The following is a 27,805-nucleotide window of genomic DNA, read 5'->3' on the forward strand; positions in this document are numbered from 1 at the left end:
GAAAGGGAGAAACAGACACATCCGCTCAACCCCACAAGCAGCACCGTCTGTTTGGAGTTGCCTCTGAAATGCAGCACCGGGAGACGAGCCCCGGCTTTCCACAATCCTTCTCCTACTTCAGAGGACCGATTCTTTCGATTCGACGTCTGCCAGGCTAGGCGGGGGAGTGCTGAGGGCTTGGTCCTTGTGCATGACCAGAGGTGAGGTTTCCGCTTCAGCCTTGCAGTTCGGAACGGCTTCCACGTAGACCTCGCTGAGCTCCGGCTCTTTCTCCTTCGTTTCCTTTTGATTCAGGTAATGGAGGATGCCTGCTCCGAACGCGTCTCCTTCTACGTTCACAACAGTGGTTGTCCGGTCCCTGGGAAAACATACCAGCAGCTTTAACTTGGGGGCGTTTTGATTTGTTTTGGTTTTTTATTTACACCAGTGGTTCCCAACCTTTTTTTGACCAGGGACCACTAGGACTTTTTTGTTCGGTGCAGGGACCCCAAGGTTCAAAATAAAAATTCAGAGAATTTGAAAATAAACTTTAATCATAACTGTTAGTTAAACATTAAACTTTGAATAATATTTGAATATATATATTTTATAATAGAGAACTTTTAATTGAAAATACTAATTTATTATGGGTTTATAACTTTGTTTCGCGGACCTTAATTTAGTTCTCGCGGACCCCTGGGGGTCCACGGACCCCTGGTTGGGAACCAGTGATTTACACAGACAGAATATACATCCCTGGTATGAAACAAATCGCAAAGAGGCAATCGGTCTGTCTGCCTTACAGAGGACTAGATATTTTTTAGCTATGCCGGTCGCAATCCGTTCTCAGACAATTACAAAGGGCTGCATGGCCCCACCCCTCCCTCTCTACTTCTTCGATTCTTTCCTTCCTCGCTCTTTCTGCACTACGTACTATTTTGCACCTCTCTTGTCTGCAACGAAAAGTCTGATAACCAGCCAGAATCAAAACGAAGAATGACAAAACCAGTCTTAAGTTACCCGTGGTTTTCAAAATATCTGCATTTTGAAGCATGAAAACTAAAAGCTGCCCTGCCCCAAAAGTACTTCCTGGTATACACATGTATATTCAGTTATTCTGATGCATAGCACGTGTCCACGCCATCCGCCGCCACCACCCAGTGACATGTTCTCACCTACGTAAAAAGCAGGCAGAAGTTCGGTACTTACACAATCCAGTCTACTGCCAAAATGAGGGAGATATCATTGGTGGGAAGTCCAATGGCCTCCAAAATAATAGCGATGGTTAAAACTCCTCCTGCGGGGATTCCAGCTGCTCCTACACTGGATGCGGTGGCGGTCACGCTGCCAACATGAACCAGTTTAGGTTACTGTGGTGCTCCATTTACACACATGCATTTAAAAAAAAAATCTAAATATATGCAAAACCTTTCTTTTCAGGGATGTTTTGGGCAACCACAACAAATGCGCAACAAACCTATTTTTATTGATTGATTTAAAACATTTATTAGCGGCCTTTCTTCCATTCGGAGCTTTTCCAACATAGATGAAACACATAAAATACATTAAAAAAACAAACCAGCAAAATTCTAAAATCACAATGCAGGACTGCTAGTAAACTTAACCTAATGCGGTCTAAAATAAAATAAAATAATAGAAGAAGAGTTGGTTTTTATACCTCAATTTTCTCTACCTTTTAAGGAGCCTCAAACCGGCTTACAAACACTTTCCCTTCCACTCCCCACAACAAACACCTTGTGTGGTAGGTGCGGCCCCACACACACACACACACACACAAACACATGCACACACTTAACCTCACAACAATGACCTTGTGAGGGTAGGTTAGGCTGAGAGAACTGTGACTAGCCCAAGGTCACCCAGCAGGCTTCATGTGGAGGAGCGGGGAATCAAACCGGTTCTCCAGATTAGAGTCCATCACTCTTAACCACTACACCACACAGGTGTAGCCCACCTATAAAATTGGATTTGCCATTTCAACAATGTAAATCCAAGGTCAACATTGTTTATCAAACACTTAAATGCAATCGGCTTAATTGCATTTCGTGCTCTCCACTCAAAAGCGAGCATTGCCAAGCTGTACAACGTTGCTCTGAATTACTGCTGAGTACCTAATGCTCCATTAGCTTAATTACAAATCTAGCCTATAATAAGGTTATGGATGGGGGGGGGGGGGAAACCTAGCCTATGCTCTTCTGACACCTCAATGACAACGGGCTGTATCCTAGCACTCCAGTCAGCTAACAGAGATGCCTTTCTCCAATTCAAGAGGGATTCTGGGTTACAGATAAGCCTCTTGCATAGGAGCCAGCATGGTGTAGTGGTTAAGAGCGGTGGTTTGGAGCGGTGGACTCTAATCTGGAGAACCGACTTTCATTCCCCACTCCTCCACATGAGCAGCGGAGGCTAATCTGGTGAACCGGGTTAGTTTCCCCACTCCTCCACATGAAGCCAGCTGGGTGACCTTGGGCTACTCACAGCTCTCTCAGCCCCACCTACCTCACAGGGTGTCTGTTGTGGGGAGGGGAAGGGAAGGTGATTGTAAGCCGGTTTGATTCTTACTTAAGTGGTAGAGAAAGTCAGCATATAAAAACCAACTCTTCTCTTTGCAGCCAGGAAGGAGACACGGTGTGCCCAATGATTAGAGCGTTAGACTAGGACCTAGGATGACTGGGGTTCGAATCGCTCGCTGGACCACGAAAGCCTGCCAGGTGACCTTGGGCCCGTCACAATCTCTCAGCCTAACCTACCCTCACAAGGTCATTGTTGTGAGGTTAAGTGTGTGCATGTATGTGTGTGTGTGTGTGTGTGTGTGTGTGTGTGTGTGTGAGAGAGAGAGAGAGAGAGAAACGATGTGAAAAGCCACTTCAAGCTTCCGATCAGGGAGAAAAGCATGATATAAATTACAAATAAGCATAACTGTTAGGTGATTAGAGAAATAGGGTGTAGCCTATTATTCTCAAAGGGCTGCCCACTGGAATGCATATCCAAAACCACCAAAATATGGAGTTTTTGCAGCAGGGGGAGGGGAATACCACAGATATCTGCTAAATCTCTGAGGATTTTCTCCAGGGGGAACTGATCTGGGAGGGGCTGTGGGTCAGTTTCTAGAGCATCTGCTTGGCATGCAGAAGGTCCCACATTCAATCCCTGGCATCTCCAGTTAAAAGGACCAGGCAGTAGGTGATGTGAAAGACTGAGACCCTGGAGAGCCGCTGCCGGTCTGAGTAGACAATACTGACTTTGATGGACCAAGGGTCTGATTCAGTAGAAGGCAGCTTCATGTGTTCATGTGATGATATGCTTTCTAAAAATGGTACTTCAATCAAAACTCCACACCTGAAGCTACCTTATAATGATCAGACCCTTGGTCCATCGAAGTCAGTATTGTCTACTCAGACTGGCAATGGCTCTCCAGGGTCTCAGGCAGAGGTCTTTCACATCACATATTACCTGGTCTTTTCAATTAGAGATACTAGGGAAGGAACCTGGGACCTTCTGCATGTCAAGCAGATGCTCTACCACTGTACCACAACTCCTCTAAAAAGACATGAAACTGCCTTATACTGAATCAGACCCTTGGTCCATCAAGGTCAGTACTGCTTACTCAGACCAGCAGCTGCTCTCCAGCGTCTCAGGCAGAGGTCTTTCACATCACCTACTTGCCTGGTCCGTCTAACTGGAGATGCCGGGGATTGAACTTGGGACCTTCCGCATGCCAAGCCGATGCTCTACCTCTTGTTCACAGTAAGAGGAATGAATGCATGTAGTTAGTTTTTCCAGTACACCTGTATGGTTGGGATAAGCGGTTCATTGATATGTGGCAACTGAAATCCACACTGCATTTCATGGTTGGGGAAAAAAGTGGACTCCAGTGAGACGTCAACTTACAGAATGGTAAAAATCTGTCCAGCATTGAGGTCGAAGTTGTTCAGCTGAGCAATGAAGACGGTGGCCATACACTGGAAAATAGCAGCGCCGTCCATGTTCACGGTTGCCCCGATAGGCAGGATAAACCTGCTAATTCTCTTGTCAACGCCGTTGTTTTCTTCAATGCACTTGATCATAGATGGAAGAGTGGCAGAGCTACGTGCAAGTAAAGAGGGGAAAGAAAAATAAGTCTAGTGACTTCTTCTGTAACCCCTTCCTTCCAAGGAATAAGCATCTATTATGCAACATTCTGGGTACGTGCTATTCCAGGAAGCTGGAGTACTTTTACACGTCCAAAAGACACATCCAAATTATACTATGAAAATAAAAAGGTCTGGAATACATTTGAGAACTGTGAAAGTCAAATCACAAGAATCTTCTGCCTGCAGGAAAGCAGGTAGAATTATTCTGATTTAGAACGTGATTCTCATTTTAGAAATAAAAGTTGTTTTTTAAAAAACTCAACCAACCTGGAACAAGTAGCAAAGGCTGTTGTAAGCGGTGTTATAAGCCCCAACAGAAAAGAGAAAGGGTTTTTGCGTGTGAATGCAAAATAAATAAGGGGTAAAATGATTCCGCCGTGAATTATGTGGCCCAGAATAGACGCAAAGATGTATTTTCCGAGACTCGTCACGAGCAGGGTGACATCTTCCATTTCCACAATCTTGCTTCCGACGAGGAACATAATGCCCAGGGGCACATACCTGCATAAAATTAACGGTAAACAGTAAGAACCAGATCTGTAAAATGGCACGCTAAACACTGAACCAAAGTGTGTGAAGAATGCAACAGGTGTGCAACAAAATCTTGAGGGAATGCAGCAAGATACACCCTTCTTTTAAATTCATGAGAACAGCCAGCTCAACAACTAAGGGTTGCATCACGGTTTTATTTTTACCATTACCTTTTTCAAGGCAAATATTCTTTCCACTTTCCACTTATTATCTAATGCCGATAAACTTGCTTTCCGATACTGACCCTTTTGTTTCCCGGAAAATGGCACTTTATAGCCTTGCGGCCAGGAAAATCAGGGCAAAGAAAGCCATCGAATGAGGAAAGGAGCCAAATTGGAGTATTTTAATCTTACGACTTTTAATGGTTTTATATATATTTTAAGTTGTTGTAAATGGTTAGGGTTACCAATTTAAAAACAGTATGGTATGCCCTCAGAGATAGGGAAAACCTATGCAGGAAAGTTTGTGCTTGTGTGGGTGTAATAAGCCCCCCCCCCCCCAAATAGCTGGTTTTCATCTTAAATTGTCTGAACCTTTAATCTTGGGTAGAGAGGTTTTTTTACAGATTGCTAATTAGGATTTCGAAGAGATTCCAAATACCAGAAAAATTAGCAAAGCAGTGCTGAGAATTTCTATTCACTGAGTTGTCCGAGTTGAAAAGTAGGCCTATAATCTACAAAGAAGAGGATTATACTGTGAAAGATTAACTTCATGTTGGCTTGAGAGGCCAGAAACAAAAGGCCATTGCTTATCCATTTGTAAAATATCACATGAATTACACTGGGGAGTAAGAGCCTTAAGCTGCTTTAATACAAATCCCTAGCGACAGGTGTTAACAGATAGGCCTGACTCCTGTCTGAGTTCACTGCACTGTTTGGGGGCCAATCTCAGCCTCTCAAATAAGAGCTCTAAAATTCTCACATATTCAGTGCAGCAGGAGAAAGGAGGCAGCGTGGTATAGCCCTATCTCATCAGATCTCAGGAGCTAACCAGGGCTGGCACTTGGAAGGGAGACCACCAAGGAAGACTCTGCAGAGGAAGGCAACAGCAAACCACCTCTGCTTCACAGTTGCCTTGAAAGCCCCTTGTTCGGGTCTCCATTAAGTCAGTAGTTGGATCAAAGACCACCAAGGAAGACTCTGCAGAGGAAAGCAGTGGCAAACCACCTCTGCTTCTCACTGACCTTGAAAGCCCCTTGCTGGGGTCACCGCAAGTCTGTTGTGACTTGACGGCACTTACATACATATAAACTAAGGGAGAGAAGGTGGCTTTGTATAGCCTGATCTCATCAGATCTCAGGAGCTAACCAGGGTCGGTACTTGGAAGGGAGATCACCAAGGAAGACTCTGAAGAGGACGGCGATGGCAAACAAGCTCTGCTTCTCACTTGCTTTGAAAGTCCTTCGCTGGGGACACCATATGACTTGATGGCACTTTATACACATCCAAGTAGAGCAGGAACAGGAAAAGAAATCTGAAACCCCAAGTATTTCTCAGCTCTGCTGAACGGAACTGTTCAGTCCTCTAAGGCTACACCTTAATAAGTTCCCAATTGGGACTAATAAATGGTGTGAGACAGCAGACTTGGCTAGCCTCTCCTCATTTTAGGCTAAAGCTTCTAGACCAGGGGTGTCAAACATAAGGCCCAGGGGCCGGATGCGGCCCCTTGAGAGCTCTTATCCGGCCCATGAGCCAGCCGCCCGCCCCCCAGTCCTAAGGTGTTAATGATCAAAGACTATTAAATAAAATACTGTAAGAGTGTTATTGTTTTAAGCATGTTTGTATTTTAAGTGAAAGATAAAGTAAAAAAAACACAATATCATCAATTGGCTTTGCCTGTGTCTTCTATAGCTCTGGTACCTGGCATTAAATTTTACGGTACACAAGGCCCAGCTCGACCATGTGACATTTATGTCATATCTGGCCCTCGTAACAAATGAGTTTGACACTCATGTTCAAGACATCTTGATGAAGAGGCTGCTCACGTAGCATCCACGGCCCCTTCTCTCCTGTGGCATTTGGAGCATGCAAGTCTATTAATAGACATCGAACTATGCCGGCTGTCTCGGGAACCGCAAAGCCCTGAAGAGGTGCAAGAGGGAAGAACCCAGGGCAGCCAGTTAAGAGAAGTCTTCAGAAAGAAGTTGAGAATAACCTCGTATTATAATAATGTGTGCCATCAAGTTGGAAGCAACTCATGGTGACTCCAAGACAATGGGGGCCAAAGCAAGAAACTTTCAGCTTGGAGTAGTGGTTAAGAGTGGCGGACTCTAATCTGGAGAACCGGGTTTGATTCCCCACTCCTCCACATGAAGCCAACTGGGTGACCTTGGGTTAGTCACAGTTCTCTGAACTGTCTCAGCCCCACCTACCTCACAAGGTGTTTGTTGTGGGGAGAGGAAGGGAAGGTGATTGTAAGCCACTTTGATTCTTCCTTAAGTGGTAGAGAAAGTCGGCATATAAAAATCATCATCATCATCCATCAGCATCCAAAATGTTTCAATCTTCTTTGCAGATCATCAATGTCAGAGCGTGCAGGGGTTTGTTTGTGGATGGGGATATCCCTTCCAAGGAGAGCGACCAGCCCTACATATCCCTTCTTGTCCAGCGTGGTGTAGTGGTTAAGAGCGGCGGGCTCTAATTTGGAGAACCTGATTTGATTCCCTGCTCCTTCACATGAGTGGTGGACTCTACTCTGGTGAACCAGGAGGTTTCCTCACTCCTACACATGAAGCCAGCCAGGTGACCTTGGGCTAGTCACAGCTCTCTTAGAGCTCTCTCAGCCACACCTACCTCACAGGGTGTTTGTTGTGGGGAGGGGAAGGGAAGGTGATCGTAAGCCAGTTTGATTCTTCTTTAAGTGGCAGAGAAAGTCAGCATATAAAAACCAACTCTTCTTCAGAGGTGGTTTACCATTGACTACTTCTGCGCAGCAACCCTGGACTTCCTTGGTAGTCTTGCATCCAGGTCCATAACAGGTCCCTCCCTGCTTAGCTTACAAGGTCTGATGAGATCCAGCTATTCAGGACTATCAGGCTGCTGAACAGCTTCTTAGGAAAATGTAAACACCCATGCAACTCATGCGCACAACCTTGCCCATATGAATTTCAAATAAACATTGGTAATGGTAAGCCACATCTGACTTTCACTTTCTGTTTCTACCCAGGAAGATTAAAGGTATTTCTTTGGTATGAGCCAGAAAGGGAACAGAAAGGGAACTGCTTGTGGAATGAGCAGAGGAGGATCCGTGGCTCAGTGGCAGAGCATCAGCTTGGCATGCAGAAGGTCCCAGGTTTAATCCTTGGCATCTCCACTTGAAAGGACCAGGTAGTGAAAGACCCCTGCCTGAGACCTTGGAGAGCTGCTGCTAGCCTGAGTGGACAATACTGACCTTGATGGGCCACTGGTCTAATGCAGTAGAAGGCAGTTTCATGTGTCCATGTGTATCCATGTGAAAACACACCCCATATGAATTCTATGGTCTCTAAGAACATAGGAACATAAGAAAAGCCATGCTGGATCAGACCCAGGACCATCAAGTCCAGCAGTCCGTTCACATAGTGGCCAACCAGGTGCCTCTAGGAAGCCACAAACAAGACGACTGCAGCAGCACCGTCCTGTCTGTCTTCCACAGCACCTAAGATAATAGAGCAATGCTCCTCTGATCCTGGAGAGAATAGGTATGCATCATGACTAGTATTCTTTTTTACTGGTAGCCATAGTTAGCCTTATCCTCCATAAGAATATAAGAAGAGCCCTGCTGGATCAGACCAAGGCTCATCAAGTCCAGCAGTCTGTTCACACAGTGGCCAACCCGGTGCCTCCAGGAAGCCCACAAGCAAGATGACTGCAGCAGAACCATCCTGCCTGTCTTCCATGGCACCGAATATATTATGCATGCTCCTCTGATCCTGGAGAGACACTGAATTGGGGAGATACTGCATGACAAACTAAAAGCAGTCATGTTACATGTGCAATTCTGCCCTCGGGACCAAGAGAAGGAGAAGCATCAAACTGTCGGTACTGGTGGTAAGTTGGCACAATGTACGCAAGAAACAGAGCCATATACTAGGGCAATGGCCTAGGGTTTGTCCGGATCCTGGCCACAAGCCCTTTGAGATGGCTTGAAGATATGCTATGGTCACTTCTAGGGTTGCCAGCTACGGCTTGGGAAACCAACTCAGGTTTTATACCTGTAAACCTGAGAAGTGCACAGTTTTCACCTCAAGGAAATCCCTTCCAGCTTCATCTATTCTGTAAAATTGCATGTTGAACCTACTGAAAGTAGAAAGCTGCCTTACACTGAATCAGATCCTTGGTCCAGCAAAGTCAGGATTGTCTACTCTGATCGGCAGCGGCTCTCCAGGGTCTCAGGCAGGGGTGTTTCCCATCACCTACTTGCCTGGTCCCTTTAACTGGAAATGACGGGGATTGAACCTGGGACCTTCTGCACGCCAAGCAGATGCTCTGCCTCTGAGGCACGTTCAAAAATTGTGTAGTATATGGGAATGGCAAATGCAAACCCATCTCCAAGAACACACACACACACACACACACACCCGCACTAGCAGCTTTGTGCCGGTTTCACAGACACGTTTTTGCCAGGGAATACTGTTCCGTTTTAAAGAACACTCACCACATAATCCAAGACACTAAAACCATTGTTGCCTCGTTGAACGAATTAAAGAAACGAATGAGCTCTTCTCCTTCGGGGCCGAGTTTTTTCAAGGCCACTCCCAAAAAGAGAGCGAACAGGACCAGACCCAGAATGTTCATCCCTTCAATTTCAGTACCGACGGGGATCTGTAGAACATAAACAATCACAGTCTCATAATTCTGGGCAGCAGCTGAGTACACGCAAAATACTGTCATATAGAGGATGGTGCCGAGTTGTTTTCTGTTGCTCCAGAAGGTCGGACGAGAACCAATGGGCTGAAATTAAATCAAAAGAGTTTCCTTCTAGACATTAGGAAGAACTTCCTGACAGTTAGAGCAGTTCCTCAGTGGAACAGGCTTCCTTGGGAGGTGGTGAGCTCTCCTTCCCTGGAGGTTTTTAAGCCAAGGCTAGATGACCATCTGTCAGCAAGGTTGATTCTATAACCTTAGGCAGATCATGAGAGGGAGGGCATCTTGGCCATCTTCTGGGCATGGAGTAGGGTCACTGGGGTGTGTGTGGAGGGGAGGTAGTTTGGAATTTCCTGCATTGTGCAGGGGGTTTGACTAGATGACCCTGGTGGTCCCTTCCAACTCTGTGATTCTATGATTATAAGTCATGTGGGTCAAGGTAACTAATAGTAACACATTTCAGGCAGAAGCTCTGTTTAATAAGATGCCTTTTTAAGCAAGCATATTGCTTCAAAACATTTTCTTGCATACCCCCAGCTTCCTCTTCTGCTAATTAATATAGGACATTGGCTATACTCAGGCAGATGGCGGAATAGAAGGGACAGACAGATTTTCCCCCAAGATCAAACTGCGCTAAGCCAGAAGACTCTTGTCCATTTTAATTACTTTACAGACATGGTCACAAACCTTATCAAAGCATCATGCTATGTGGAACCCAACTAAATATTGTTAACAAAACCCTTTTTAGTTTCCATAGTAGATAATACAAGACACTGAAGATGAACTGGTTCTTTTGCTAGATCTTGCCCATCCTTTTGGGATGCTCAGAAAAGGCCAGTATTTCAACCAGTTTAAAAATAAAAATAAACTTATGTAATGGAAAAGGCAGAAACAGCCTGAAGGTATTATTCCACGTTTCTAGGTCACTCTGCATCCCATTATTCCAGAGCCCCAGGGAGCGTAAGAATAAGGTTTGTTCAGGATAAGCATCCAAAACCCACACCCAGATCTTATGAGAAAAAACAAAAAGAGAGAAACTAAAATGTACTGTTCCACTAAAAACGTACTCCTTGCCAATTGCAATACAGAGTTTTTATAAAAGTCGCCCAAACTGGAATGTTAAAGATGCCCAATTACTCCACCTTTGCTCTACTCGTCAATTTAGATTTCTATTACACAAATGGAAGCAGGCACAGCTCCTTCAGCATCAGCTTCTATCCTGGCTACCCTTGGAAGGTTGTAAAGATATAGATAAAAAAGCTAATGTGATCTTGGGGTGCATCAACAGAGGCATAACATCCAAATTGCAAGATGTCATAGTCCCGCTGTACACTGCATTGGTCAGACCACACCTGGAGTTCTGGAGACCTCACTTCAGAAAGGATGTGGACAGAATCGGGCGGGTGCAGAGGAAAGCAACGAGGATGATCAGGGGCCTGGAGACCAAGCCCTATGAGGAAAGGCTGAGGGACTTGGGAATGTTTAGTCTGGAGAAGAGGAAGTTGAGGGGGGACAGGATTGCTCTCTTGAAGTATCTGAAGGGCTGTCACTTAGAGGAGGGCAGGGACCTGCTCCTGTTGACAGCAGAGGATAGGACTCGCAATAATGGGATAAAATTGAGGGCAGAAAGGGACTGGCTGGATATTAGGGGGGAAATTTTTACAGTAAGAGTTGTTCAGCAGTGGAATCAGCTTTCTAGGGAGGTGGTGAGCACCCCCTCACTGGTGGTCTTTAAGCAGAGGCTGGACAAGAACTTGTCAGGGATGCTCTAGGCTGATCCTGCATGAAGCAGGGGGTTGGACTAGATGGCCTGTATGGCTCCCCTTCCGACTCTATGATTCCAGGAATGACATAAGCATATTGGTGCAACACCAGTGTGAACTCCCCCCAACCATTTTGGCTTTGGCAATTGGACTTTATGGCACAGAGGTCCCTCCCCTCCCCAACCCCCACCCTCCTCAGGGTCCACCCCAAAAATCTCCAGGTATTTCCCAACTCAGAGCCGGCAACCCTAATCCTACCAGCTTTTCTGATCGATCCATTCTAATGCCCTTCCACTCTGTGGCCACCGTTCCATATGGCTTTTGATCACAGGAGTCCCACAATCTCCATCAGAACCCTTTCCAGATTTAAAAAAGGGGGGGGCAGCTCTTCCCACTTTCACTAACAGAAAAAGTCGCAGGATCCAGCTGGATGTTTACTAAAATGCAGGAGACAACGTCCTAAAAGGATAAAGCCGCAGAGCTGTTTCTCCACGCACTCTGCCCCCCAAAAAGTGCAACCAAGATAGGAAATTCACTCCTGAGGCCCTCGTCATAATTACTAACAAACAATGCACGTTGGGAAGGCTTTAAACAAGGCAGGCCTCTATTGCACATACGAAGAGGATATTCTTGAACCAAAAGACTCTTTGCTTACCTTTTCAAAGGTAACATTCCCAACAGTCGTGTTTCGCACTATCGTTTTGTAGTCTGTGGCATACTAAAAACAAAATAAACGTTATTTAATTAATATGTGATGCATCGTTGAACAGGTACACACACACAGAGATGAAACAACTTGCATGTGGGTTCCCCCCCCCCCCCATATTCTAGCAGTGGAAGAATGCGGCCACACTCCATTGATGCTACACCTAGGCCAATGCCTTGAATTCCCTGTGCAATGCCTTGAATTCTCCTCCCTAGATCAGGGATGTCAAACTCATTTGTTACGAGGGCCAGATATGACATAAATGTGGGGCCATGCCATGCCAGCCCAGATCAAGAGTGGGGAGGGGGGTGGCTGCCTCGGCTGGCTCACGGGCCGGATAAGAGCTCTCAAGGGACCAGATCCAGCCCTTGGGCCTTATGTTTGACACCCCCCAGCTTATTGTAAGTAGGATCCTATTTATATAAGTTGTGCACTGATTAATATGTCATGTTATGCTGTGCTTCAGTTCTATCTTTTAGATTTTTTGGTTACATAAGAACATAAGAAAAGCCATGCTGGTGAGACCAAGGTCCATCAGGTCCAGGGGTCTGTTCATACAGTGGCCACAAGCAAGACGACTGCAACAGCATTATCCTGCCTGTGTTCCATAGCACCTAACATAACAGGCATGCTTCTCTGATCCTGGAGAGAATTGGTTGGTCCCAATCCTAATCCTATTGCGTTGTTTATTGAATGTCCCATTTTGTTGACTGTATCAACTCACTCTGTGTAATCTGCCTGGAGTCCCCATGAGAAAGGCGGACTGCAAATTACGCAAATAAATAAATAAAATTAAAAAAACACATCTGTACGATGTTGTTGCTTTTGAATATCTGCAGCGCCCTCTTGCCCAGGGGTGTCAAACTAATTTGTTACAAAGGCCAGATATAAAATAAATATCACTTGGTCGGGCTAGGCCATGCCTCGCCAGCCCAGATCGGGACTGGAAGGAGGAGGCTGCCTCGGCTGGCCGATGGGCCAGATAAGAGCTCTCAAGGGGCCAGATCTGGCCCAAAGGACTTACATTTGACACCCCTGCTCTAGTCAGTTCCCAGAAAGAGGACTACAAACTGCCCTATAACCAAAAAACGGGGAAATTAAGCTGCGTTCAAGAGACACAGCTGCCAGAAGCGTTGCGCTCTATGGCTACAGCCCTGCGCTCAGTTGCGCATACCCAGGCTGCCGACCTTGAAGGATGCTATTCCCACTGAGCACAGCTTCACTCGCTTCCACGCATTTAAGGATCAGGCTGCTTTACCCCCAATGGATGTCAAACAGATGGTGAAGAAAAAATGCCTCTTAAAGCTAATGTTCCAGGAATTTCAGACTTGAAGGGCGGGGGGGATCACACAGACGAACACACACACAAAGAGCAACAACTTTACCGATCGAAAGGCTGCTACGACAAGGTTCGATGGAAATAAGTTTCTGGAAAAGAATGAGAAACAAAAACAAAACAGAGATTAGGGTTTAATTACCACTTATGTATCATTATTTGTTTTTGCATTATGCCAATATTATTTTTATAACACGATTAAAACGCTAATTCAGCAGTTAAGAGGCACAGCGCGATGTCAGCATTTTTCTGCATCGAAGGTGTTAGACACGTGCAGCTAGAGAACAGACCAATGAATTCTGATTGAATAAACAAGTATGTGCAACAATTGTCACGGATCATTTCCCTCAAACTGTAAAATGCGTTAGTGGGGGAAAGAAGCATCTTAACACCTAAAGCGGGACGTGCCCCTGTAGGAAGCCCCATTTCCTTCACACAATGTTAACCGTGATGAATCCATAGACCGTCCCAGTTTACATAAAATCACAGTCAATCAAGAGTATAACATGCAGTAGAGATCATCATGAACACTGACACACAATGACCAGCAAATGCAAGATGTGAATAAACTGCAAGGGGACAATCTCATGGAAACGTGGAGAAAAAATATACATTAAAAGCTAAATTCGAGTCCAGTAGCACACTAGAAGACCAACAACAGTTTTGGGGGCATGATCTTTCGTGAGTCAGCGCTCCCTTCATCGGACACCTGACCTCTGCCATCAAAACCAATCTGGGCAATCACACTGAGAGCCAGTGTGGTGTAGTGGTTAGAGCGCTGGACTAGGGTCTGGGAGACACAGGTTCGAATCCCCACTCGTGCCATGGAAGCTTGCTGGGTGACCTTGGGCCAGTCACAGGTCTTTTACGCACGGCTGGTTCACTCGCCGTCACTCCTCCAACAACTTCAGGTCTTTGTTTGGATTATGTGCGCCGTTTCTGACCATCAGAAGTCGCCTCGCTCTCCCCCTGCATTATCCTGTGTTTTCAAATTCAAGATAAAACAGGTCCCTGAAAACGGGGGCAAAGAACAGGGAAAGAGTGAGGTGACCTCTGACGATCGGAAACGGCACGCATAATCCAAACAAAGACCCAAACTCGTCGGAGGGGTGACGGCGAGGGAAACAGCCAGGCATAAAAGACCACACGCTCTCAGCCTAGCCTACCTCACAAGGCTGTAGGGGACAAAATGGAGGAGAGAGAGAACACAATGTACGCCACTTCGGGTCCCATTGTGGAGAAAGGCGGGATATAAACGAAGTAAAAAAATATGTCTGTGCCTGCGAACGTACCCTACCCCCAGATCAATCCAAGAAATTCAGATCACGCGGCATAAAAGACCGAGAACAGGTGCAGCCCAGGGAGAGGGGGAAACAAAGCCAGCAAAATAAATAGTTCCAGTGTGCCACTAAGGCTCTGAAAGAGATCCCTAGATTAAAGTCAATAAACAAGGGTCGAAATACAATAAGCTTCCAGTGTGTCTTGCAGGCAAGGGAAAGTGAGCCAGAAAGACTGGGCTGACAAAGGGAAGAGCTGTTATCTGTACCAGAAAATAAACTGTTTGCAGCTCTCTAAGCAAGTGGACTTTCCCACAGTCATGAGGACACGCTAAAGCACACAGCCGGCCAGGGAACTGCTGCTATCAGCGTCTTTCAGCCTTTCTGTTGCTTCATCCCGCTGCCGAACGAGGCGTGAACGGAAATAATTCCGTCTTTTTAAAACGGAGAGCCAGTGTGGTGTAGTGTTTCGTGCGTTGGATTAGGATCTCGGAGACCCAGGTTCAAATCCCCACTCGAGCCACGGAAGCTTGCGGGGTGACCTTGGGCCAGTCGCACGCTCTCAGCCTAACCTACCTCACCAAGCTGTCGTGAGGATAAAACAGAGAATAATGTGGCGGGGTATAAATTAAGTAAATGAAGCGGGGTCCCTGCCGCCTTCCCATCCTGTGATTCTCTGCGATCCAGTGGGGTATCGATATGCGCCAATTGGCTTAGTGGGTTTTGCTATTATTATTGTTAAATGTTTTATGTTTTAACTATGTAATGTTGCATTTAATTTTTATATGATAAAATGCTGGATTATTTGGACGATTGTTAGCCGCTCTGAGCCTGGCCGGGAAAGTGGATGGGGTACAAATAGAATAAAATAAAAATAACATAAATAAAATTGAAAAATCCTTTTTCCTTATGGCTGCATACTCTACTACACAAATGTATAAAATACTATACAAACATACACACACCCCTACGGAATCACCATAAAGTGGCTGCCACTTGACGGCACAACACACACATGTGTACAGGCTGCAACCAAGGAATCCCCAATTCTGAAACATGTCTAAACTCTACATAACCACCAAGAGCAAAGTCACCTTTAGCAACTGAAGCCTGGCCTTGTCACATAACCCCGTAAAAAAATCACTGCCTCCCCTTTAATTACTACTCTATGTTTCCATTTAGATTTTAGCCTCCAGTCCCAATATTCTTTTCAGGTCAGAATCGAACTGGCGCAAACTCTAGCGACATTATTTTGCGGCTACCCAATTCCCTATGTGTGATCTTTCCTGCTTGTCAAGGTATTTACCCCCAACCCGATGTCCCAAATGCCAATCCGCTTGTCCTCATATCCTTTTCAGTTCATTGCTCCTTCCTTTTTCCTGGCGTTAACCTTGGTTTATAAAGAGACCTAATCCAGCACTGCAAGACTGAAAGACAGAGTGGTGTAGTGGTTAGAATGGGGCTCCAGGTTCGAATCCCCACTCTGCGGCAGAAGCTCGCTGGGGGACCTTGGGCCAGTCACACATTATCAGCCTAGCCTACCTCATAAGGTTGTTGTGAGGAGAAAATGGAGGCAGGGAGTAGGATATGCTTTAGGGGCCCCATTGGGGAGAAAGTTGTCATATAAATTAAGTAAATGAAACTCACAAACTGGAAAGAGGACACCTTTCCTGCGTCATTCTAACACAGCCTCCTATACTTAAAAAAAAAATCCCCCAAAGGGATTATTCACAGGACAGCAACAGGACGACCTTCTTAGTTCAGTTTTCATCACCAAGTCTTGAGCAGATGCAAAGAAAATAATTCCAAAAGGTTGGTGAAGCAGGACTCCCCTTTGCAGAAGCCACGGTGGGTTTTCGCTCGGCAGGCTGTGTTCCTCTGTGTGCCCAATAATTCTATCTATAATTACAGTTTCTGCTAATTTGGCTGGGACAGATATTTCCTGGCAGATCATCCAGATATGGGCCACACTCCATTAACTGTGGCTAGCCAGAGTACCTCAAACCAAGACCCGAAATCGTGATTTGATGTTGGTTTGTATTAACCACATTTTCGTTTAACTAAGGTTTTGCGTGACCGTGGACATTCAAACTGCCTTGTTGCCAGAGTCAGACACAGGATGGGATTCCTGCCAGTTCTTGCCAGAGGAAAAGGATAAATGGGATGAAACTAGGAAGGAACATAAGCAGGTACAGAGAACAGGTAAAAACCCAGCCAGAGCGGTACCTCCTTTCTTCTTCTTATAGGTCCCCAAAGAGAGAGAACCAGTAAGCAATATAAGTTACCTGCTTCACTTGTCAAGGACACCAGGATCGTAATGAATGCCTGGCAAGCCAAATCCTGGCTTCAGAAATGAACCATAGTAAAATTAAATGAACCATGGTTTCACAACCCCGTTGATTGTATTGACTTGGTGGTGAAAAGTGCAATCAAGTCACAGCCGACTTATTTATTTATTTTATACCCAGCCCTCCCCAGCCGAAGGCCAGGCTCGGAGCAGCTCACATAATATTCCAACATATATTAAAATAGGATAAAACATTTAAAACACAATTAAAACAGCCCTATAAAATCCTAAATAGAGAGCCAGCGTGGCAGTGGTTAAGAACGGTGGTTTGGACTCTGATCTGGAGAACCAGGTTTGATTCCCCACTCCTACACATGAGCGGTGGAGGCTAATCTGGTGAACTGGATTTGTTTCCCCGCTCCTACACACGAAGCCAGCTGGGTGACCTTGGGCTAGTCACAGTTCTCTTAGAGCTCTCTCAGCCTCACCTACCTCACAGGGTGTCTGTTGTAGGGAAGGGGATCGTAAGATGGTTTGATTCTTCCCTAAGTGGTAGAGAAAGTTGGCATATAAAAACAAACTCTTCTTCTTAATAGCATAAAAATATCTGATGGCACCCCCCCACACACATTGTAACACAGAGCTACAGTGGGGCTAACTACTGGTTCCCCCTCCCAATAGGTGGCAAAAAGGGGGGAATCAGTAGCGGAGAGTCGGGGAGGCCAGCATTTATAGAGAAAGGAACCGTTGCTGGCCTCAACCATAAGCCTGGAGGTATAGCTCTGTCTTGCAGCCCCCCTGCAGAACTCTCCAAGGTCCTGCAGGGCCCTGGTTTTACTGGAGAGGCTATTCCAACAGGCAGGGGCCAGCGCAGAAAAGTCCCTGGCCCTGGCCAAGGCCAGCCGGAAACCCCGTAGGATTTTCAAGTCAAGAGATGTCCAGAGGTGGTTCACCACTACATGCCTCTGCGTAGCAACCCCTGGGCTTCCTTGGTGGTCTCCCATCCAAATACTAACCAGGGCCGACCCTGCTTAGCTTGTGAGATCTGACAACATCAGGCTAGCCTGGGCTATCCAGATCAGGGCAGTATTGGCTTACTCAAAGTGGATTATAGAGTCCCAATGAGAAAGGCGGATTATAAATAACCTAAAAATAATGTCTGAACTCAGCTACTGCCTACTCGAAATAATTATTTAGCCCAATATCCAGATTCTTTCCACCACCCGCAGCCTTTCTGTTGCAGTTCTCCTCCAATCCCTCCCCCAAGACAGGTTTTAAATGTGTTTGCAAGTATGGTATTGTTATATTTTCAATCAATCAATCAGTGTGCCTCTGGAATCCCACTAGAGGGGGGGACACAGCAGTGAGAAAACAATAACTGGGGAGGGGCTGTGGCTCAGTGGTAGAGCATCTGCTTGGCATGCAGAAGGGCCCAGGTTCAAACCCTGTCATCTCCAGTTAAAGGGACTAGGCAAGTAAGTGATGTGAAAGACCTCTGCCTGAGACCCTGGAGAGCCGCTGCCGGTATGAGAAGACAGTACTGACTTTGATGGACCCAGGGACTGATTCAGTATAAGGCAGCTTCATGTGTTCATGCGAAAAAGTTAAGCAACCTTCTCCATCCCTCTTCCACCGAGAAATTCCCCAAAGTTACTTTTTCTTAACAGAAGCTGCTGCCTGGGTTTTGTTACAAACATCTGCATAAACTGGCCATGCTGCCCTGAACATATCTGTGAACTGTCCCTATTTCTTCTTCTCCCCCCCCCATTATAATCTCCTATCAGATGGCATCTAGATCAAATCAAGCCTGAACTCTTCGTAGCAGCTACAATGACTAAAGAAGAAGAGTTGGGTTTTATATGCCAACTTTCTCTACCACTTACAGGAGAATCAAACCAGCTTACAATCTCTTTCCCTTCCCCACAACAGACACGCTGTGAGATAGGTGGGGCTGAGAGGGTGTGACTAGCCCAAGGTCACCCAGCTGGATTCATGTGTAGGAGTGGAGAAACCAATCCGGTTCACCAGATTAGCATCCACCGCTCACGTGGAGGAGTGGGGAATCAAACCCAGTTCTCCAGATAAGAGTCCACCACTCCAAACCACCGCTCTTAACCACTATACCATGTTGGCTGGCTAACTGAGGCTATCCTACTTTGGTCACACTGTGAGAAGACAAGACTCACTGGAAAACACAATAATGCTAGGAAAAGTCGAAGGCAACAGGAAAAGAGGAAGACCCAACATGATGGGTAGCCATGTTAGTATGTCTGCAGCAGTAGAAAAAAGCAAGAGTCCAGTAGTACCTTAAAGACTAACACAATTTCTGGCAGGGTATGAGCTTTCGTGAGTCACAGCTCACTTCTTCAGATACCTTACTTTCAGATACAATGAGATACCTTCAGGTAGCAGAAGAAGTGAGCTTTGACTCATGAAAGCTCATACTCTGCCAGAAATTTTGTTAGTCTTTAAGAAGAAGAACAAGAAGAGTTGGCTTTTATATGCCGACTATCTCTGGCATTTAAGGAAGAATCAAACAGGCTTACAATCTCCTTCCCCTCCCCACAGCAGACACCCTGTGAGGTAGGTGGGACTGAGAGGGTGTGACTAGTCCAAGGACACCCAGGCGGCTTCGTGTGTAGGAGTGAGGAAACCAACCCAGTTCACCAGATTAGCCTCCGCCGCTCATGTGGAGGAGTGGGGAATCAAACCCGGTTCTCCAGATCCGAGTCCACTGTTCCAAACCACCGCTCTTAACCACTACACCACGTTGGCTTTACTGGACCCTTGCTCTTTTCATTTCCAACATAAGATGGATTGACTCTATAAAGGAAGCCACGGTCCTCAGTTTGCAAGACCTGAGCAAGGCTGTTAAATGATGGGACATTCTGGAGGACATTAATTCACAGGGTCGTCATGAGTCGGAAGCGACCTGACAACACTTAACATGCACACGCATCAGGTGGCAAAAAGAAATGCTCCACTAAATCACTCTCACACGGTCTCAAGTTTAAAATCGAAAAGGGTATCAGTCATTTGACACTCGGGCACACAGTAATCATTTCAAAAGGGCCGCCATGTTAGTAACATCATAGCAAAGTGAAACATAAAGCAAGCAACACTTTTAAGATTAACCAAGTTTATCCCAGCATAAGCTTTGGTGAGTCAGATCTCATTCCTTCAGAGGAGGTAGAAGTAATAGCACTAAAGTCAGTAGTAGCACTAGTTAGTACTGCACAAACATTAAGTCAAACGCGAGAAGGCTGGAGTGATACCCTATCTGGAATCTAGCTCCCAGATCCTTAGTAAATTGGTTCATTCATTATCGGCAATAAAGCTTTCCCAGTGACAGTTTGTCAGCTGCAAGAATCTCATATACAGCAAGAAGGAGGAGGAGGAAGAAGAGTCGGTTTTTATATGCCGACTTTCTCCACCGCTTAAGGAAGATTCAAACCGGCTTACATTCGCATTCCCTTCCCCTCCCCACAACAGACACCCTGTGAGGTAGGTGGGGCTGAGAGAGCTCTAACAGAGCTGTGACTAGCCCAAGGTCACCCAGCTGGCTTCGTGTTGGAGTGGGGAAACCAACCCAGTTCGCCAGATTAGCCTCCGCCGCTCATGTGGAGGAGTGGGGAATCAAACCTGGTTCTCCAGAACAGAGACCACTGCTCCAAACCACCACTCCAAGTTGTTTTCTCTTATAACAAATCTGGACATTGATTCATAGGGTTGCCATGAGACACACACACACGAACACCTGCAACCCTAAGTCCAAATGTGGAGTTCCCTAAGTCTACCTAGTACATTTCTATCCTGCCCTGCCTTTCTAGGAGCTCAGGGTAGCAAGTGTGGTTTTTCCTTCCCCCATTTTATTCTCACAACAGCCCTGTAGAGGAGGTCTGATTGGCCCAAGATCATTCACTTCACGCTGGAGTGCAGATCCTGGTTTGACACGCTTCACTTTTACAGTATGCTAAGTACCAAATGTTCCTATTCAAGCTGGCAATTCGTCCAATAAGTTTGTTTTGGGCACATAGCAACCCTTGCTGGAGCATTTGGGACAAGAATAAACACCACTTGCTGTTCTTAAAAGCATAGAGGGGGGAAAGTTGGCTGGGGAGGGAGTTACTCTGAAAGGAAGCAGAGGTTGTGGGTAGCCGGTGGGTCTGAAGAACAAGCTGAACACAAAAAATCCATGCAATACCTTTGACTAACCAACCAAAACGACATGAAACAGCATGCAAGTTTTCAAGTCTGAAGCGGAGGAGTTATCAGCAGAGCCAAGGGAAGTGAGTGAGCTTTTTACCGGCCCACAGAAAGAAATGCCACAACAGATGTTTTTAAAGAGCCACTAGACTTTTGGCTAACATTAGACTACAGCGGCACACATGCCACATTGAACATAATGGGATTTACTTCTGAGTAAACACGCATAGGATTGCACCTGAAGATAGCTAATGCTGTGGACTCTGCCTTTCATATTGGCCCCCTGAAAGACATTTGAGTCTTTTGGCTTCCCTTCTGGCACACCCCCCCCCCAAAATACAGCAACTCAAACAGGCCTGGCTTAAAAATATTGTCGAAGGCTTTCACGGTCAGAGTTCATTGGTTCTTGTAGGTTATCCGGGCTGTGTAACCGTGGTCTTGGAATTTTCTTTCCTGACGTTTCGCCAGCAACTGTGGCAGGCATCTTCAGAGTAGTAACACTGAAGGACAGTGTCTCTCAGTGTCAAGGGTGTAGGAAGAGTAATATATAGTCAGAAAGGGGTTGGGTTTGAGCTGAGTATTGTCCTGCAAAAGTATTGTCCTGTAAGTATCAAGATAATGTGCTAATGAGGGTATGGTATGTTAATATGGAACCATTGTATCCTGAAGTGATCTGTTAATGTGTGTAATCTAAAGCTAATCTGTATGGCTATTGTTGAATGTTGTCTTTGTCTGGAGGTTTTTCAGGGCAGGAAGCCAAGCCTTATTCATTCTTAAACTCTCCTCTTTTCTGTTAAAGTTGTGCTGATGTTTATGAATTTCAATGGCTTCTCTGTGCAATCTGACAAAATAGTTGGTAGAATTGTCCAGTCTTTCAGTGTCTTGGAATAAGACCCTGTGTCCTGTTTGGGTCAGTTCATGTTCAGCCACTGCTGATTTCTCAGGTTGGCCAAGTCTGCAGTATCTTTCATGTTCTTTTATCCTTGTTTGTATGCTGCGTTTTGTGGTCCCGATGTAAACTTCTCCACAGCTGCAAGGTATACGATATACTCCTGCAGAGGTGAGGGGGTCTCTTTTGTCTTTTGCTGATCGTAGCATTTGTTGTATTTTCTTGGTGTAGTTTAAACACTGTTTTGTAATGGACTTTCTAAACCATCTTAATAATATCCATCCAAACATTCAGTTTACCATGGAAAAGGAAATTGAGGGTAAACTCCCATTTCTTGATACCCTTGTCATCCGTAAAACAAACCTTCAGTTAGGTCACAAGGTCTACCGGAAACCAACTCACACAGATCGCTACTTACACAAAAACTCCAACCACCACCCCCGACAGAAAAGAGGAATAATCAAAACATTAATGGACCGTGCAAGACGGATCTGTGAACCACAGTTTCTCAAGGAAGAAACTAACCATCTAAATCACGCACTGCTAGCAAACGGCTACTCCAAGAATGAAATCAGAAGGGCCATTGAACCAAACAAAAATCAGAAAACTCAAGAAAAACAGTCTCCCATAGGAAAGGTTTTCTTGCCATTTATTAAAGGAGTCACTGATAGGATGGAGAAACTTTTGAAAAAACATAACCTACAAACAGTGTTTAAACCCACCAAGAAAATACAACAAATGCTACGATCAGCAAAAGACAAAAGAGACCCCCTCACCTCTGCAGGAGTATATCGTATACCTTGCAGCTGTGGAGAAGTTTACATCGGGACCACAAAACGCAGCATACAAACAAGGATAAAAGAACATGAAAGATACTGCAGACTTGGCCAACCTGAGAAATCAGCAGTGGCTGAACATGGACTGACACAAACAGGACACAGGGTCTTATTCCAAGACACTGAAAGACTGGACAATTCTACCAACTATTTTGTCAGATTGCACAGAGAAGCCATTGAAATTCATAAACATCAGCACAACTTTAACAGAAAAGAGGAGAGTTTAAGAATGAATAAGGCTTGGCTTCCTGCCCTGAAAAACCTCCAGACAAAGACAACATTCAACAATAGCCATACAGATTAGCTTTGGATTACACACATTAACAGATCACTTCAGGATACAATGGTTCCATATTAACATACCCTCATATTAACATACCATACCCTCATTAGCACATTATCTTGATACTTACAGGACAATACTTTTGCAGGACAATACTCAGCTCAAACCCAACCCCTTTCTGACTATATATTACTCTTCCTACACCCTTGACACTGAGAGACACTGTCCTTCAGTGTTACTACTCTGAAGATGCCTGCCACAGTTGCTGGCGAAACGTCAGGAAAGAAAATTCCAAGACCACGGTTACACAGCCCGGATAACCTACAAGAACCAAGGCCTGGCTTATCTCACCAGAACACAATTCACATGACACTTTTTATTCGGGCCAACCAGCATCCTGAATAGCCCCACCTAGCCCAACCTTGTCAGCTAAACAGGATCAGCCCTGGTTAGTGTTTGGATGGGAGACCACCAAGGAAGTCCAGGATCACTATGCAGAGGAAGGCAATGGCAAACCATCTCTGAATGTCTCTTGCCCTGAAAACCCCATGGTTCTGGGGTTGTCATGAGTCGGCTGCCACTTGGCACACAATCATTATTAAGTCAATTGAAGCAGCCTGAATAGGCCTAACAAACCCAAGCTTATCAGAGCTTGGAAGCTAAGCAGGGTTAGCAACAAAATATTGTCGAAGGCTTTCATGGTCAGAGTTCATTGGTTCTTGTAGGCACATTATCTTTGATACTTTTTGCAGGACAATGATTCAGCTCAACCCCCCCTTTCTGACTATGTATTACTCTTCCTACACACTTGACACTGAGAGACACTGTCCTTCAGTGTTACTCCTCTGAAGATGCCTGCCACAGCTGCTGGCGAAACGTCAGGAAAGAAAATACCAAGACCACGGTCACACAGCCGGATAACCTACAAGAACCAGTTTTCTACTTGGATGGGAAGCCACCAGGAAAGACCAGGGTTGCTACACAGAAGAAGGCAACAGCAAACCACACAATTATTATTGTTGTTGTTATTATTGTTGTTGTGGGTGGGTGTGTTAAGTGCCGTCAAGTCACTTCTGACTCATGGCGATCCTATGAATCAATGTCCTCCAAAATGTCCTATCCTTAACAGCCTTGCTCAGGTCTTCCAAAATGAGGGCTGTGGCTTCCTTGATAGAGTCCATCCATCTCTTGTTGGGTCTTCCTCTTTTCCTGCTGCCTTCCATTTTTCCTAGCATGATTGTCTTTTCCAGTGACTCTTGCCTTCTCATAATGTGTTCAAAGAATGATAGTCTCAGTTTAGTCATTTTAGCTTCTAGGGTCAGTTCAGGCTTGATTTGATCTATAACCCATTGATTCATTTTTTGGCAGTCCACGGAATCCGTAACACTCTCCTCCAACACCACATTTCAAAGGACTCTACTTTCTTCCTGCCAGCTTTCTTCATTGTCCAGCTTTCCCACCCATATACGATGGCATGAATTAACTTGATCTTGGTCGCCAGTGACACATCCTTACACTTCAGAATCTTTTCTAGCTCCTTCATGGCTGCCCTTCCCAGTCTCAATCTCCTTCTGATTTCTTGGCTGCAGTCTCCCTTTTGGTTGATGATGGAGCCAAGGAATAGAAAGTCTCAAACAATTTCAGTTTCCTCATTGTCAATCTTAAAGTTGAGTAATTCTCCTGTAGTCATTACTTTTGTCTTTATGCAACACATAACAGGACCCAAGCCTAAAGAAGAGTTCTAGAAGAACTGGGAACCTTGCACATTGTTACGTGTCAACTGGTTTGACCCAAGATGTCACTTGTATCATGTTCTGGGTTTTAGAATTCTTCATGTGGAGCTAATTTCAGGTGGGTAGCCATGTTGGTCTGCGGTAGAAGAGCAAGATTCAAGTCCAGTAGCACCTTAGAGACCAACAAGTGTTTTTGGGATATGAGCTTCCGAGAGTCAATGCTCCCTTTGTCAGATATGAGTCAGAATGGAGACCTTTAAGTCAGGAATGGAGATGCACAGCCAATGTGGTGTAGTGGTAAAGAGCTGTGGACTCTAATCTGGAGAACCGGGTTTGATTCCCCACTCAAACACATGAAGCCAGCTGGGAGACCCTGGGCCAGTCACAGTTCTCTCTGAACTCTCTCAGGCCCCACCTACCCCACAAGATGTCTGTTGTGCGGATTGGAAGGAGATTGTAAGCCGGTTTGATTCTCCTTAAAAGGTAGAGGAATTCGGGGTATAAAAACCAACTCTTCTTCTTATCCTGGAGATCTTTCATTCCTTATCCTAGTCAGAAGGTGGCAGGGGTGTTGCAGAGAAGGAACTCAGGGTGCAGGGAGGTCCAACGCACATTGCAATTTCTCCCGTGCTCTAAATCAAGCTGATTTACAGCGTGTATTGCACCCTCTGCATCTGGAGTCCTTTCTTCGCAACATCCCTCCCATCTTCCAAATGGGATATAAAGACTCAGAGATCTCACACATGAAGCTGCCTTCTACTGAATCAGAACCTTGGTCCATCAAAGTCAGTATTGTCTACTCAGACCGGCAGCAGCTCTCCAGGGTCTCAGGCTGAGGTCTTTCACATCACCAACTTGCCTGGTCCCTTTAACTGGAAATGCCAGGGATTGAACCCGGGACCTTCTGCATGCCAAGCAGATGCTCTACCACTGAGCCACAGCCCCTTCCTCTCCATTCCTATTTGTATCCGATGAAGGCAGCATTGATTCTGGAAAGCTCATATGCCGAGATCTTATTATCACACCTGCTAATGTAATTTACTTGCTTTTGACATTTACATTGCCATAGGGAGGGGCTGTGGCTGAGTGGTAGAGCATCTGCTTGGCATGCAGAAGGTCCCAGGTTCAATCCCTGGCATCTCCAGTTAAAGGGATCAGGCCATAGGTGATGTGAAAGACCTCTGCCTGAGACCCTGGAGAGCCGCTGCCGGTCCGAGGAGTCAATACGGACTCTGATGGACCGAAGGTCTGATTCAGTAGAAGGCAGCTTCATGTGTTCATTGTGTGTCTAAGTCACTCACCTCTACTTAAGGATAGATGGGATTCACATTCTAGCTGTATCTGAAGAAGTGAGCCGTGGCTCACGAAAGCTCACATCCTGCCAGAAATGTTTAGTCTTTAAGGTGCTACTGGATGCTTGCTCTTTTCTACTGCATTACAATACAGCAAACACATTCTTCAGGATCTGAAGAATCCTACCCCTGCCAGACGTTTTGTTAGTCTTTATGGTGCTACCGGGCTCTTGCTTTTTTTCTACTGCTAGTGGCAGACGAACATGGCTACCCATCCTGATCAAACCCCGAAATCTTGCTGGTCTCTTAAGCGCTTCCAGCCAGGAATCCCATAGGGAGGGGCTGTGGCTGAGTGGTAGAGCATCTGCTTGGCATGCAGAAGGTCCCAGGTTCAATCCCTGGCATCTACAGTTAAAGGGATCAGGCCTGAGGTGATATGAAAGACCTCTGCCTGAGACCCTGGAGAGCCGCTGCCGGTCCGAGGAGTCAATACGGACTCTGATGGACCGAAGGTCTGATTCAGTAGAAGGCAGCTTCATGTGTTCATTGTGTGTCTAAGTCACTCATCTCTACCTAAGGATGGATGGGATTCACATTCTAGCTGTATCTGAAGAAGTGAGCTGTGGCTCACGAAAGCTCCTACCCCTGCCAGAAGTTTTGTTAGTCTTTATGGTACTACCGGACTCTTGCTCTTTTTCTACTGCTAGTGACAGACGAACATGGCTACCCATCCTGATCAAACCCCGAAATCTTGCTGGTCTCTTAAGAGCTGCCAGCCAGGAATCCCATAGGAAGGGGCTGAGGCTGAGTGGCAGAGCATCTGCTTGGCATGCAGAAGGTCCCAGGTTCAATCCCTGGCATCTCCAGTTAAAGGGATCAGGCCATAGATGATGTGAAAGACCATAGGTGATGTGAGAGACACTGTCCTTCAGTGTTACTACTCTGAAGATGCCTGCCACAGTTGCTGACGAAACGTCAGGAAAGAAAATTCCAAGACCACGGTCACACAGCCCGGATAACCTACAAGAACCAATGAACTCTGACCGTGAAAGCCTTCGACAATATTTTGAAAGACCCCTGCCTGAGACCCTGGAGAGCCGCTGCCGGCCTGAGGAGCCTGTTTGCCGGGAGCGCCGCAGCCCTTCTTACCTGGCCAGATCCAGGAAGGAGTCCACGGTCTCCTTGTTGGTGGGCACGGGCTGGTCCAAGCCCAGGGCGTCGGCGCTGAGGGCCCCGGCGCCCAGGCCGGGCTTGATGATGAAGCCCAGGGCGATGGCCAGGGCGGCGGCGCCCAGGGTGGTGAGCAGGAAGTAGGCGAGGGCGATGCCGCCCAGCTTGCCCAGCGAGCGGGTGTCCAGGCTGGCGGCGCCGGACACCAGGCTGCACACCACCAGCGGCAGGATGACCATCTTCAGCATGCGCAGCAGCATCTCGCCCGGGAAGGCCAGGTAGGCCACCTGGGCGCGGGGGAGGCGCAGGCGCCGCGCGCCGGCCCCCAGCCCCAAGCCCAGCAGCACGCCGGACACGGTCAGCAGCACCAGGAGGTGGCGCCGCACGAAGCGGCCGAAGGCCCGCGGATGGCACAGGCGGCGGCACAGGGGAGGCCGCGCCGCCGCCGCCGCCTCCAGGTAGCCGTTCTGGCTCTCCCGGGGCTTCTCCATGTCGCCGGCCCGGGGAGGAAGGAGAGGA

General features: G+C 46.3%; 2 protein-coding genes across 2 annotated transcripts in view; both read right to left on the reverse strand.

The window, feature by feature from the left end:
• Positions 1–27,805, reverse strand: part of AFTPH (aftiphilin) — a 270,899-nt gene that overhangs the window by 36,545 nt on the left and 206,549 nt on the right. The gene's annotated exons all lie outside the window — the stretch shown is intronic.
• Positions 118–27,777, reverse strand: SLC1A4 (solute carrier family 1 member 4). The gene is made up of 8 exons (XM_056856806.1): positions 27,266–27,777; positions 13,363–13,405; positions 11,927–11,989; positions 9,300–9,466; positions 4,401–4,634; positions 3,892–4,086; positions 1,189–1,323; positions 118–358 (listed from the first exon to the last, which is right to left on the reverse strand). The coding sequence occupies exons 1-8, from the start codon at positions 27,775–27,777 to the stop codon at positions 118–120; spliced, it is 1,590 nt and encodes a 529-aa protein (XP_056712784.1).

The sequence above is a fragment of the Euleptes europaea genome, chromosome 10, assembly GCF_029931775.1.
Source record: "Euleptes europaea isolate rEulEur1 chromosome 10, rEulEur1.hap1, whole genome shotgun sequence".
Taxonomy (NCBI): Eukaryota; Metazoa; Chordata; class Lepidosauria; order Squamata; family Sphaerodactylidae; genus Euleptes; species Euleptes europaea.